Source organism: Pieris brassicae, chromosome 11 (genome assembly GCF_905147105.1).
Source record: "Pieris brassicae chromosome 11, ilPieBrab1.1, whole genome shotgun sequence".
Classification (NCBI taxonomy): domain Eukaryota; kingdom Metazoa; phylum Arthropoda; class Insecta; order Lepidoptera; family Pieridae; genus Pieris; species Pieris brassicae.
Window position 1 is genome coordinate 7,813,508 of NC_059675.1, and position 15,528 is coordinate 7,829,035.

The 15,528-nt window shown below is 30.9% G+C and overlaps 1 protein-coding gene and 1 long non-coding RNA gene across 2 annotated transcripts; one reads left to right on the forward strand and one right to left on the reverse strand.

Moving 5' to 3' along the window:
• Window positions 1-5,010: 5,010 nt before the first annotated feature.
• Window positions 5,011-7,875, reverse strand: LOC123716401 (dynein regulatory complex subunit 5). The gene is made up of 6 exons (XM_045672130.1): window positions 7,537-7,875; window positions 7,306-7,473; window positions 6,587-7,142; window positions 6,254-6,381; window positions 5,520-5,661; window positions 5,011-5,266 (listed from the first exon to the last, which is right to left on the reverse strand). Exons 1-6 carry the CDS (start codon window positions 7,819-7,821, stop codon window positions 5,070-5,072), a joined length of 1,476 nt encoding a protein of 491 aa, XP_045528086.1. The 5' UTR covers window positions 7,822-7,875; the 3' UTR covers window positions 5,011-5,069.
• Window positions 7,876-9,323: 1,448 nt separating this feature from the next.
• Window positions 9,324-15,283, forward strand: LOC123716402. The gene is made up of 3 exons (XR_006754563.1): window positions 9,324-9,624; window positions 10,117-10,177; window positions 14,916-15,283. It is a non-coding gene; the product is annotated as an uncharacterized LOC123716402 (long non-coding RNA).
• The last annotated feature ends 245 nt before the right edge of the window (window positions 15,284-15,528 follow it).

Here is a 15,528-nt window from a genome sequence, read left to right on the forward strand (position 1 = left end):
AGTATAAAATTAAAATATTTTAGTGTTTTGCTATTTTCACAGAGACCCAAAGTTTCTCGAAATCAACGTTATCATTAAAGGCTTCTTCTATATGACCTTCAAAATAGATTTAGTAAAGTTTAAAGTAGACTGTAACATTTATGTATCTCTTAAGTATTATTACTATTTCATTCGGTGCTAATCACAAAAATCTTTATTATATTCGCAGCGAATTTGCCAAATCACATTCCTAAGGTGGACACATATTGTTTTGCCTAATCGTGACAAACCTGAAGATATAAAATAAATACATAAGTCAAAGTACTGAAACATTCCAAAGTCTCGCGCGCATTATTGCTAGCCATGACAGTACTTTAATGATTTCTAAAACAAAACCAAAAAGTCATTTGTATAGAAAACCTATAAAACATTACGAACCAGCAGTAATTATTTCGGATATCGATTATTACATTATACATGTAATCGGTCTGACATGGCCAGTTGTCACTACATGGCCGGTGACCTATGGGGGCCGAGACTGCAAATCCGCTACTAGTCCTAACTGTTCATGATGGACGCTTTTTTAACATATGTGTCTTCTCAAAACCAATTATCTTAAATATTTGTCGGGGTTTAAACATGTTCAACGCAAGGGCAAGCGAAAACTGGATGCGATTTCTTTATTCAGATAACCCTCCAAGTACTGATTAATCCTTAATTACAAAGCTTTATTCGCCCACTGTCACAATCGTGACAAACTGAATAGCTCGTATCACATACTATTGTGGATCACATAATAGATTGGAGGATATTAAGCGTACCTTTCATTAGAATAATCTCCTATGTAATGAGAGACGTTTTTCTCCCTTTGAACGTCATAATGCGATTATGCTCAGAGCATAAAAACTTGATAAAACTCTTTTCCTCGATTTGTTAATTTAGCTTTCATAATTTTCTTTTAGAAAGTAATGGTATTATAATAAAAGGCGATTCCATATTTAGTTGGAAGAATATGCCAATGGTAACTATTGCTGCTGATGAAAAATGCCAAATGAAATGAAGAAGTGGATCAAAGTCTTTACTGCTGTTTACCCCAAAAAAAGGATACAATTTCTACAAATTCTAATCGCCTCCCGATTAGAATTTTCTCCTCTTCTGATTATATTCATAATGTCAGAAGACTCGCGTGTGCGTTGCGGGACTTTCTAGAATTGGTACGCTCTGCTAATGGTATTTTAACTATACTTGAAATTATTCTTAATTATCCACATTACTCTTAAAAAGCAAATGTTTACCCGTTTCAGGCAAGAGTAGCTCGAGTTAACTCAATTAAGAATCCCCAATTAGAATTATGGAGTAATTGTGATAATTACTAACAAAACTGTTTTATCAAAGCCTAGAAATACCTACGCATAAAACATTACTTGTAATTGCAGAATATTTCATTTTATGCCTCGTAAACTTGGTCACGATACCAGATTACAAATGATGAAATTCTACAGCAAATTCTCCCTGGATTTACGAAGGTTCCGTAGAATTGCGAATAAATTGTTTGCAAAAAAAATTGTAACAACTGCGCGTATACTTTGATGATGAGGTGTTAAGACTTTGTGAATGCGCTTATTTGATATCGAAAATTGATGCACTAATCGATGTCTATACAGCTAGATTTATTTTAGTTACTTTCACAGCTAATGGCTTATTATTATGGGGTCATGCTGCTGATGTCGAAACAATTTTCATCCTGCAGAAGAGGGCTAGTCATGCAATCTATAATTTAAAATGTAGGGAATCTCTGATAGATAATTTAGATAGATGATAGATAGATTTGGAAAAGTGATACTCTTCTTTAACAAAATTCCAAAGGCTCTTTTATCTCTGCCTTTTAATAAATTTAATAAATGTATTGAAGAAAAGCTGTCTAGAAAAGCTTACTACAAAGTTAACAATTATCTAGTTGATAAAAGGCCTAGAGCTAGACAAAAAAATTATTATCATAATATTATATTATTTTGATGGTGAAAACCGTATAAAAATCTGCTTCTACACAAACGGGGCCGGCCATTTTATAATATGTAAGGATATTGTAAAATGTATCTTATGTCTATACGGTTTTTACGTAGGCTTTATTACTTATTCCTTTATGCAGCACCTTACATTATATTGAAAAAGACTAAGCACACTCTCCACCCATGTAATATCGAAAAAAGAAAACTGTGTGCCAACTACATTACAGGTTTTTATTACTGGGGGAGATATTCGACGGGCGCATGAAATAATGATGCCGTGTTTATAAAAGATTTGACGGAAGGCAGTTTCTCTATATTAATTCTTCGTGAATCATTTTTTAGTTGCACAGCATTATAATTTCTAAAGGGATTTTTAATTACTTCTACAGATATTTATTTTATAAATCTTTTATTTACGTATTACGTTTGGAAATACTATTTTAATATATGATATACACTACATAGTAAATGTTGAATATCAAATTTGCTTTGGTATGTGTACATCTCTTTATGTATGAACAATTTGATTAATTTACGTAGGTATGTCAATAAATGGCAAAGTTTTGCCTATTATAACTTGAACTCATTATCAATTACCAGTACAAGAACAATTTACCACATCTTATAAATATTCATAATGTTGAAATAAGGATAAACAGTTATCGGCAACAAGACAGTTTACAAAAACCTTATAAAAAGGGCGTAGTAAATATTTCATACATTTTCATACAGTTAATTATTTATTTGTATACTAAATTATTTCGGTATGATCTACAAACTGTGTTCACAATGATAATTAACAGTTAGCTTATAAAATAATAATATTAAATTAACCCATAAAGTAAATTCGAAGTGGAATTGGATGGCCCATAACATCATTGCAAGGTTCACAGTTAAAAGATGGACCGCCGAAGTCACCCTTTAGGGTGCCTTCAGGAAAAAGAAGCATAAGAAGACCACGAAAGCGATGGGCTGATGATTTAGTTATGGTTTCTGGGGAGAATTGGATGGAGGAAGCTAACAATAGATCCAAGTGGAAAGTTCAGAAGGATGCTTTTAACAAAACGGGGTCCATACTGCAGAAAACAAAGAAACGGAAATAACAATAACTAACGTAGATTAAGAGCATCATAACAAAATTAACACCAATTGATATGTAATATAGGAAACTGGCTTAATAAAAATAAATTAAAACTAAATAGTTTTCACGCTGAACGAAGAAATGTTACCACCATTACTCGTTAAAGACTACATTTCTCCTGAGAAATATTTTATTATCCAACTATTAAAGATAGCTTAACCAAGTTCTCTTTCCAATCAAGCCTTAATACACTGTATTAATTATATCAGATCGTGTGACTCACACGCTAGCTCGACAGATTGTAACATTTTTCAAGTGGAAGTGAGTATATTAACTGCTCGGGTAAACATAAGCGGAGATATTAAGAACATAGTTGCAACACTTTTATTACTCAAGGGATCTCAAACGTGTGTTTTACGAATTGGAGAAATATAAAAAATGAATTAAGACACATAAAATCTGGTTCCCACTCCTTTGGGTTTTAAAATTTGTAATCCTTGAGATACATATCTAAAGCATAAAAAACTATTGAGACAGCTAACGTTCAAAGTTTATCATGTCAAAGTAAAGGGGATGGATGGTTTCCATATACTTAAGATATGTTAGCATTGATCTGACGCTACGTGGTCTATGTGTACCTATTTTTATATATTAACAATTATCAATAAAGTAATCAATAACATATAATTTATCTGAATTTAATTTCCGTAACCCATGTTCCGTTCCTTATTTACCTGTCCTAGGTAATCAGAATAGGGTTTCGTGACTGATTAATGAAGCGAAAGATTTTACCAAAATCATTATAATTTCAATAACACTAATATTTGTCATGTGTTCAAAATGTCTTCAAATATAATACATTTTGTAAAATAAAGGTAGAATTTTGCAGATTTTTTTATGACAACTAATTTCAAATCCGTACAATTCAAGCCTCCTTGGGTAATGGCCGCAATCTACTAAATCGGTTACAACGCAATAAGATAGGACCTTTTATCTGTTTTTGATGAATTACAGCCAATATGTGGTTATATATAAGACCAAAATATGCGATTTCACCTGTGTCAGTAATTGCCTTTGGAAAATAAACGAAAATGTAAAATCTTATATATATAAATAGATATGTTCCATAAAGAACTACACTTCTCGTATTTTTATTTCAATTCATCACACCCTCACGTCTGTCGTAGTTAATGATATTTCCTAAGTGCGATAGGTGCCATTTTATATATATATATATATATATATATATATATATATATATTAATCAAATCACAATTAATATGGTCGTCTTTCGAATGAGCTTCGCAAATTTTTTAACGCGGTTGATGTGTAAAGCAACTTGCATCTACATCAACATGCAAATAAATACTATCAAAAGCGTATTTATGTATATTTTTAACCTGACCAGGTACTAGTTAAAACGTTCAAGTTAAGATATTACTATTATGTCCAACGCGTTATAAAGGCAACTTGTACCTGGTTTTACATTTGGGGGTTCTCCTTCTGAACCTTTCAGAACCCAGTTAAATAAATTATCGTATTATTTTTATATCTTACCTACTATTTTATACATTTTAGTTATCACTACAGATCAAATAGAAGTGAAATGATAAATTATCGTAGACGCAACATTAGTTATAATTATCTTTAGGCGTTAATTTATCATCAGAACCTGACCAGCCATTTATTATAATTAGTGAATCTGTAAATTGTTTTGCAAACAACATTAATTACAAAAAAGCATTTAGTTTTTAACCAATTATTTTATTAGATGTCTACGTGATCAGACTATCCGACAGTTACATTCTATCAAATTACGTATTTTTTCTTAATTATATTATATAGTAGTAATAAGTAAACGAATGGACTCCTTTAACTTTTGTTCTTTTTGTAAAAGAAAAAATTATATAAAAATTATTGTATATTTTTCTAAAAGCACATGAAATAAAATCAAATATTAAAGGGCTGAAAAAACTAATATATCCATGATATTTTAATACCTATATCTCAGGAACTCGCGTTGGGTACCTGCCAGGAATGTAATCAGGATTATTTGGATTGTATTCCCATATAAGGTACTCGGGTTCATTAAGAAACAGTGGTGGTATTTCATCACTCGCTTCAGTTTCTTGCCCAACTAGATTTCTGTTGCGTTCCAGCAGCTCGTCGACTTTTCTTTGAGTTTCGTCAGATATATCTTAAGAAATTTTCAAAAAAAGTAATGAATGAAAGAAGCAAATAAATCTATAGTAATAAATGAAAAAATAATAACTTATTTAGAACTTAAAAAAAAGTCTCACTTTCAATAAGCGAACTTTTATCATTTTTCAAATTGAAATAAATATCATTAAATTTTTCGGATTGCTCTCGCCTCTTGCAAAACTTTGACGTTTAAAGTTTATAATGTCATTGTAAATTTTTCCTTCTTCAGAAGTTTGATTGACACTTACGTGTTCTTCGTAGATCGACCCTCAGCACTTTCTTGTTTTGTTCCAAGGCACTTATAAGTGTTGTTTCGGCTTGCCCACATAAATTATTGGCAGCCATATCCAATCTGGTGAGACCTCGGTTAAGACTTAAAATACCAGCCATCTGAAAATAGAGGTCTACCACGATAAAATCAATGTAAAAGAGATCAGGAATATTTTTATCGATTGGACTTGATAATAATTTATAAATGAGAGTAATTGAATATTATTGAGACGCATTGATAATTTGCTACTAATACTATAAATAGAAACTAAACTAAAATTTTATAAATTAACTGTATTTTCATTATTTTTCATTACTTTTTTATGTTTTATGAACTTACACACTTTAAAAACGATTTTCGTTTAGTTTTTGTCATTTTAATAGTTTTGTTTAATATTTGTATTATTGTCACATTAAAAATTGTATATTGTGGTTCTTTTACCAATATATCAGTGTGCCGAAATCAAAATTAAAGCGTGCGATGCGTGGGTAAAAATTATGCTACATTATCATGTTATAGTTATGAACTCACAAAAGCAGTTAATTTAGAGGGTTAGTGCATTTTTTAAATAAATTGTGTGCATAAAATACATCATTTAAAATTAACCTAAGATAGTGTCCAATAATACTACTTGCAGTCTCTATTAAGGGGAAGACACTCTGGTGGTCAACAACACATAAGGTTCAAAGATACCAAACTGTACTGTCTGACCTTCTCGGCCGAAGCTCCAGAGAATCCACAGGAATTGACAATTAACGTCTGCGGTTTTTCTTTGCATCGGACGAAAGCTGCCGCAAAAATTGTTGCACATTCCAAAGACATGGGATTTAAGCTAAAATCTGAAAAAAAAAGATGGTAGTTTACACTCCTATATTTAACATGTTGTTCATAATATTATAAAATTAATAAATATACATTTAATATCACTTTAGTGTCTACCACATATAATTTTGTTAGTTAAACTTAAAATATAGAATCGATAAAATGTATTATTTTACATCCATGATGCATTGTCTTATTTTATTAATATTTTTAATAGTTTACCTAAAAGTTCAATTGGCGCAGCTGGATTCATCTGCAAAGCGTACGCAATTCCTTGCACACCAACTTCTTTAAATCTATTGTTTGCAATTCTTACTCTCTTCACGTTTTTATGTATGAAAATAAAACCACCCAAAGCTTTCATACCGTAGTCACCGATTTTACAGTGATTAAAGTCTAATTCTTCTATACAGTCTTTTTTCACTAGATTCTGAAGAATCAGTTTAACTTTGGAACAATCTAGATTACTCCGATTAATGCGGAATATTTTTAAATTCATTAGGTACTCCAGACCTCGACAAAGAGACTCACAGTCGGCGAGTGAGAACTCGAAATACCTTGTCAGATACTCTTCAGCTAAGTTATTGATGCCAAATACTAAAGATATTTCTTGAAGGTTATATAATTTCATTAGAACTGGTTCCAAAGGTATATGATCGTATATTTTAGAAACACTAAACTCGCACGTATCTTCTACTTCCTCTGATGGCAAGGCCGGTTTAGGTTGCCTTATCATTTGCAGTTGATTGAGACTTAATTCATAAATGTACGGACTCACCTAAAAAAGCATTTTAATGTTTGTATAACTTTATATTAATTTAGGAGGTGCTATAGAAGACTGTATTGGATTAAATAGTAGGGTAGCCTCAAACAGAGCAAACTAATACTCTGCTTGTTTCTAGAAATAATTAGGACTAAGAAGAACTTTAATGCTAATTTACCAGAGAAGCCAGTACCACCGCATCTTCTTCAATAAAAATATCAGGCTTTATATTTTCAAGATAATCTTGAAGACAAGCAGACAAATATTTTCCTTTCCAAAAAGTTACACCAATTTCTTTGCGTTCCGGGAATTTTGAATAAAATGATCGCTTCCAGTATTGTTCATCCTGGAAAAAGTTCCAAATTGAAGCATACATAACTATTACTAACTTTCTTGGTTCAGTATTCACCTTTATGTAACGGACACTAAATTTTAAAGGTATAGTTGCCGGATATAAATCCATAAGTATATCGATGTCTTTTTGAAGGATTCTGTGAAGAGGGTTAATTCGGTGAAAGATTCGTGAAAGTGCCAAAGCTGCGTAGAATGTTAGAGGTGCCGGTGTAAAACCGTCGTCCCATTCAAAGTCTTCAGGAACCAACTTGCGACCGCTTTCACCCAATGATGTATGCAGCAGGGGAGCAGTGGCATAGGCATTACGGGTATTTGAAGAAACGACGTATGGGATCTTCATGTTTTTATTAGTTAAATAAAAAAGGGCTTCGTTCAAGCTTTAAAAACAAAGACAGTAATTTGAAACTCAATGACAACTTCTGTCATAAGTAAAGACAAGTATGACAACTTTAATAAAATCTTATGTCGTCGCCCAATCACAGAATTTATTCTACTCTATGATACAAGCATTCAGGAAATGATCAATTGTGCGATCAAGCCACGACGCATGGATCTCTCTACCATATATTGTATTATTGAAAATCTTTTATAGATTTTAGATACTATTGTTTTTTTAACGAAAACAATTATATTTGCAGACTAAATCTCAACTCTTAAGGCGGTTTTAGCCGTGCACCACCACTATGTGGAGCCAGCTACCCACTGAAGTATTTTCGAACTAATTCGACATAAAGTCCTTCAAGAACGGCTGGCAACGCACTTGGGAGCTTTCTGGCATTGTGAGTTCGCCACTGCTTGCTCCAAAGATTCTTTAAGAGAATCAATATCGCCGTGTCGTTTAGAGCAGGCCATCTCCTCTGAAACTGACCATAATTTGAAGTTTAAAGGCTTGAGGTCTGGGCTAGATGAGGGCCAGTTTTCAGCTTTTATAAAGTCCGGAACGTTGACTTCAAGCCAGTCCTGGGGAAACAAAAAAGTTCGTGCCTTATGAACAGGTGCAGAATCCTGCTGGAAAGTCCAAGGTATATTTTTAAAAAGTGTATTGCAGAGGAAGCGGTTTCACAACATGATCCAAGACTGTATCTTGATACACTGTAGCTAATTTTTTTAACTCGAAAAATCGAAAGAAGTTTTTAAAATAATATACGTGTTACAAATACAAAATAATTAAAAAGTTGAAAAACAAAATGCATTTTCATTTGTAACAAAACTTATGTCCAGACTATATGTTATATAAAAAAAGTCACCAGTATAAATTTAAAAGCAAAGTACTAATATTTGTTATACATTTTGTACTAAATATTTGCAAAAGCCATTAACGTATTTTGGAAAAAAAAATTTAAAAAGTTTAAAGTGTTATTTTGAAACAAAAATCCTTGGTAACCATCATAATAAAATTATTATAACGTATAAGCAGGATACGATCTATAAACCATGACGGTCACGGTGGCTTGTACGGTGTACCTGTTACGCTACGTCGAGACATGGCAGTGGTGTCGGTGTTGCCAACTCTTGATTACGAAAGTGCGTTAAAAAATAAACTAAGCGCTATAAGTTACCGTTTTCTTGTAAAAAAAAACGCCGTAGTGTTTTTAAATTTGACTCAATATTTCTCTCATCTCTTTCGAATCTAATAAGGAATTTGAAACCAATTAGGAATATAATACAAAGCACCAATTTTTAAATCCAAATAAATTATTAAATGTGCTTTGCGCTAAAAAATTTAGCGCTAACAGATCCAATATTCCCCTAAATCTAGCTGTAGAAGCGCTGAGTTGGTATCAGCCGGTGGTGCAAAGTCCATTGTTAGTAAACAGAACTTCGTTTATTTCCGTACAACATCGTGCGCTATCGTATCAAAACAATGTCTTGCTGGCTCGCTTTGCCGGCTGGTGTCCGCTTGGCGTAGACATATGACAGTTTCTAAATTTTTTGTAGAACTTCATAATACTTGTGATTTTCCCTTAAAATAATAATTATAATAAAATCGTGATGGATTCGTCAAACAAAGAAGTACAGGCTAAGAATGAAAGTAAGGTTAATAATAACTATAATCCTTGGAATGTATTTTTTAATTCAAGGCAAAGAACAAACAGTGAGAATAGTGTAACATCAAATTGTTCTTTTACTTCAACTGAGTCTGGTGAGTTAACAACATCTTTTTATTATCTAGTTTCTTTATTACAACCATACTATCAAATCTCATACATCGCCAAGTAGAAAGCGACTTTCAAAGCAAATTTTTTATACATATTTTATAATTATTCCACATTTACAATTTATAAAAAGAATGCCAATTTGCGTAGTAAACAAGTGTGAACTAGAAGCAATAAGTTTGCATAGTATAGCACTTAACATCTAAAGTACCTAATCTAAAATTACTTCTTTTATATTTTGTAGAATGCGTGAATGAAGTCACGCTCTGTGTATCGTCCATTTTCTTTGTACATATAAAAATATTTTCTTTGTATATAAATTTTTAGTCCGACCAAAACAATAATTAACATACTGAAAGAAATCTTGTGTTCAAAATGTATCTTGAAAGAAACATCTAATGAAAAGAGGATCTCTCTCCCTGTGTACAGTAAAGTTAAAACTTTAATGATACGAAAACGTGACCTTTTTTATATTTTAGGATCTCAATTTGGTACAGTTCAGAAGCAGAATACAAAGACGGAGGATTATCTTTGGATGATGTAAGTATCAGTTATGGTAGATTTCCTTATTATGTTTATAGATGCCATTGGCCAACAACCTTGTAATAAAAATAATAATTATTAGTCGCAACACCTTTAACCTTCATACATAGTTAGCGATAACTGTAAGCTTATTAGAATGATGCTCAAAAAACTTAAATAAATACGCAATAAAATGTTTTACAAACAATATTTTATACGATATAATTTAAATATATCTCCATTAATTTATGGTTCGCAACTTTTTTACTATAATTCAATTTATTCAAAAAAGTACTCACTTGGTTTTTCTACTTTCCACTTTCATGGACAGGTTTTAATTATTGATTTAACTTTGCTTTGTTATAAGGTCAGGTAAAGGACTTTGCTAGCATTTAATGAGAAATATTTCAAGGCTTAAGCAACGACAATGAAACTGGTATTTGAATATGTATTTTATACCTTTCTAAATTATATATATATAAATATTAGTCTGTTCGTCTGTCTGTCGGTCGATTTAACTCATAAATGTTTAAACAAAGAGGATGCTCGTACAGTATGTATATGTACATATACTTTTTTTTCAGCAATGTAATATTTATATTTTGGCAACGTCACCTTATTGCTAAATCGGCAAATTATTATTATTATTATATATATATATATATATATTCCACCTTAGTGCCTGGGTTAATATTATATATAATCTATCTTAGGTTGAAATAATATATTTACTTAAGGCTTGATCATCGACTTGTTTATACTCCGGTTAACGGGAGGCACCCAAAACCTAAGAGGTTATAAGGCAATAATAAGGCTTTGTATATCTAAATAATAATTTGCCGATTTAGCACTAATGTGACGTTGCCAAAATATAAATATTACATTGATGGAAAATCTTTATATGTATTTCAAGCAGATCAAACAGGAATCCATAGATTTTTATCCGATACATCGGTAAAATACTGATAGAGTTTTCACATAATATCGCGAACATATACTATAACGCTGCAAAAAGAATGAAGAAATTTACACACCCATTACGATACTACTCCTTTCATAAATCAAGCTAGGATTCGAGTTAGGATAAGTATCATCTTGTATCCAAGTTATTTATACCCTTCTTGCTTTTGACAGCTTATCTAAAGCTTTTCTACGGAAGAGGAAATTTAATAACCTACTAATGTTTTCGGTAATGCTTGCAAAACTGCCAAAAGCATATGCCATTCAAATGAATCGCCTATACATTATTTGTTAATTTAATGAAAGGTCTGCCAACAGGCATTATAATAAAATAAAGAAACAATAACTATTTATAAATGATTCTTTGCATATTAAGAAGCAAACACAGCAACATATATGCAATTATGGAAAAAATATGATAACATTTATTTTAAAAAAATTATCTCGATAGATTATATTACCCGATTAGTTAACGACTGCTTTGCGGAAGCATAAGTCATTTTTTTTCTTCTTCCAAAAATCAATTGTATAGAATCATCTTTACAAAAATATGGCTTATATAATGGCACTGTTCATCCTCTAGTGAAAAGATATATTTCGTTGTTTTGACTTTTCTTATCTAAAAATTAAAAGCGTGACGCGTTCAACTGTATGCAGTATCTTGTATCTGACTAGTGATAACTATATATCAGCGTAATATTTATCAATAACAACAATATATAATTTACTTCATAAAACCTATTCTATCAAACGACCTCTTCTTTCAAACATTTTAACCAGTTTTGTTACTATGCAAAAAGGCATAGTCTTTTGGCAGTTTAATAGACTTAAAAATAATCTACATGCATAAATTGATATAAATATAGTTATTTAAGTTACAACAAATAAAAAATACACGAAAATATAACTTTATAAATTTGACAAACATACAAATCAATTATATTAGTTTAAAAAGAAAAACATTGTAAATACTCCATATCTGTGTGTTATTAATGCCATTCGATATTTCATATAGATTTTCGCAATCTTGAGGTTATATATAGAACGTGAACTTTTAAACTTATTGAAGTAATAGTTTATATAAATTCATTTTCATTATAGAAAAACTAGCGCTTATAGCGATTTTACAAACTATTCAGGGATAACTTATACATAAATTGTTATACATTAATGTTAGAAAATAAACTAACAAGCAAGGAACAAAAATATAAGCAAAACAGCAAATAGTAATAAGTTATATTTATGTATGAGTAAGACAGAACCTGGAGCAAAGCCTCATTTCTATAATTAAGAGATGAAATACATAAAAAAATAGAAACAAACAAGAACCTAGTCATTACGTCAATGCTTATTGTTATTTTGTTTCACAAAGTTCACCTACTTACCTAGTTCCTATTGTTACAACATCGATCAACTATAATTTTATCTTGTTTGAAAGTCTTAAAATATATGTACAAAAAGAAATATTTACTGATTATTGAATATAAAATCTTTTTAAACAATATCCATTCTTAGAAAATTATACAATTAAATTGCGTTATGTTACGAGTTGCAGCCAGACAAAGAACAAGATTCGAAACACTTTATTTTGTTCTTATTAAAACAACTTTTAAAACTTTATATCCGCATTTACGTATTTTAATTTTATAAAAAAAATATAAAAGTAAATTATTATAAACATTTAATATTATTGCGATTATTGTTTATATCATAAATCAGCAGTTCAAGGATCAAATCTATGATGATAAAAAGTTTAGGAAACCATGCTCAGCCTTAAATATGTTTACATACATAAATCATACACTCAAAATGTGGCTCAAGGAATTGATTGCAAAACACGAGCTTAGCAGTAATGGTGCTGCAAGAAGGTCAACCACTATTGGTTGAGTTGCATTGAATAATACACCGTGCTCTGTCCAACTTATACGCATTATACACGTGTAAACGAGATACACTGAATAAGGCTGACGACCCTCGCCTTATGATGTCGAAACCTTTGGTTGCGCTCGCGCACGCTATGCCAGTTCGGTTTACAACGCAGTATACATTTAGAACACAAGAAAATAACTTAGTGATCTGAAAGTGACAGTGATAATTTGAATTGAGCACGTGTTGCATGACCTCTGAATACCAACGAACCTGCATGCATCGGTTAGCATAATTTATTTTGTTTATATAGACTAAGAGGTTATTTTGTTACAATAATCAAAACATTGATATGTCTTATTAAGGGTTATCAGCTCTTGGAGTAAAACTGATAAGTTCGGTTATATGCCGCCAAATTAAAGTTAAATACTAAACTAATTATATTTTTATTCAAAAATATTTTGTTATCACAAGGCGACAACCATTAGGAAACCAGTCACTACCGCGTCATTCCCACAAATACATATTCAAATGATGCTGAATTGATGTTAAATAAAGCAATAAATAGCTTGATACCATAACTCTAATCGAGTTAAGTTTTTTTGTGCAATGTATTATGAATTCGATAATATGAAAAGAAACAAAGAATCGCGAAAGAATAATGAAATTTTAAGCTTTTCAAATAATTTTGTCTTAACAACAGTTACAAACAAAACTATCAAAAATATGTGTTTTTAAAAAAGAACTATTAACATATGCATATGTAATTAATATTGTATGAGTAATGTATATTGCGTAGTATATCATGTTGCATTAAAAACCAATCACGCGTAATAAAGTTATTTTTAACCACTTCATAGAAGTAATAAATGTATATCAAAAGATAGTCCTAATTGCACATTAATAATTGTGGCGATGTCTTTGTGCAATGTCAATCGATATTTTTTTTATGCCAAACGTTAGAAATAGATTTTTGATTTTGGCTTCAATCCACAAATCACATTTAAAATGTAATATTCGTTATTGTATATTGATTATTATGCAGTACTTAGAGATTTTGTACGATTCCAAACTTGTTGAAGTTTCAATGTGTAATATAAGACTTTGGAGGCATTGAATCGAAAAAACCTGGTCACTCCAAATACGACTCTAAGTATTGCAGTATTCCTTTGGGCTAAATTACTAATAATAAGATACCCTAATATAAAGTAATTAAAATATTTTGCAACATTTTGGCGACAAAATTAAAAATAAGTACTTTTTAGAGTCCAAGAAGAAAATGTTGTTACTAAGTTATTTTTCTTTGTGTAGATTTTTCCAAACATAAAAAATCTAGAACAAGTGATATCTTATATTGAATACTATCGTAAAACAGTTGTGTGTACATGAAATTATGTCAAACTTAGATATGATGATCTAATAACATTGATTCGTAGCTACGATTATATTAATCTATATAAATAATGATTCTCAAAATATGTTAAAAAACGCATAACTCGAAGACGGCTAGACCAATTCCAATTTTCATCGAACTCTAAGGGAGGTTTTTATAAAAAAATGTACAGTGACTTAAAAGTCAGTTTACTTTTTCTGTAATTGTGAAAGAAACAGTGAAGGTATTAAATTTTTCAAGTTTTGCGGGTAGCGACCAGCCCCGGGCACGGGCAATGATCGCTTGTTATTAGTATGAATATGAGTATATTTCAAAATTGTGGCTCAAACTTAAAAATTTATATGATTATGAGTGTAATTTCTTTGACGTTTCGTTTGTGATAGGTTGTTTTTACTTTGGTATGTTTTAACGAGCGTCAGGAGCTGGCTACTATCCGCGACATGGGTAGAAACAGTTTATTTTATTTATTTATTTACCAACATTAATCAAATGAATGCTGAATTTTATTGAAGTTACATTAACTTTTTATGCTTTCAGATGGCGTTCTTAACCGCACGTGGATCGAGTGCTGCAAAGGGTTTCAATTTCAAAAGTGATAGATGTTTCCTGCTGGTTATAAACTGTTAAAGTGTATCCCAAAATGAGCTGTGGGTACCGACGATAAGCATGGAACAAATGGTTTTCCTTCCGACATGGCTTTTGATGGCGTGGCTCGGGTCATTCATTCTTTTTAGCCCCTTCGCAATATTTTTAGTGTTTTGCCTTCCCCAACTTCCACTTTTAGTAGTACGGAGATTATGTTACATACCCTTTGAATATATTTAATGTGAGGTTTTATTTTAATTATATGTAAATAGCGTGTAAATAGTAAATAAGTTATGGATTTAAATACATATTTGTCCATTTTGGGTTGTTTTTTTATTGAAGAATTGGTTAATTAATACATTAATGAGACTTTTCCTGTTTAAACATGGTATTTTCGATATCAACTTTCAATAAGTTTTACAGTTCGTTAATAGTTTAAAAAAGTTATATTGTAAGGATTATAAATAACTTAGTGATTTGAGAAAGCTATGAATATATAAATTCCAATGTGATGCAGATAAGATTAGTGGGTTTATTTATATTCAAAAACGTTTGTCACGGCACC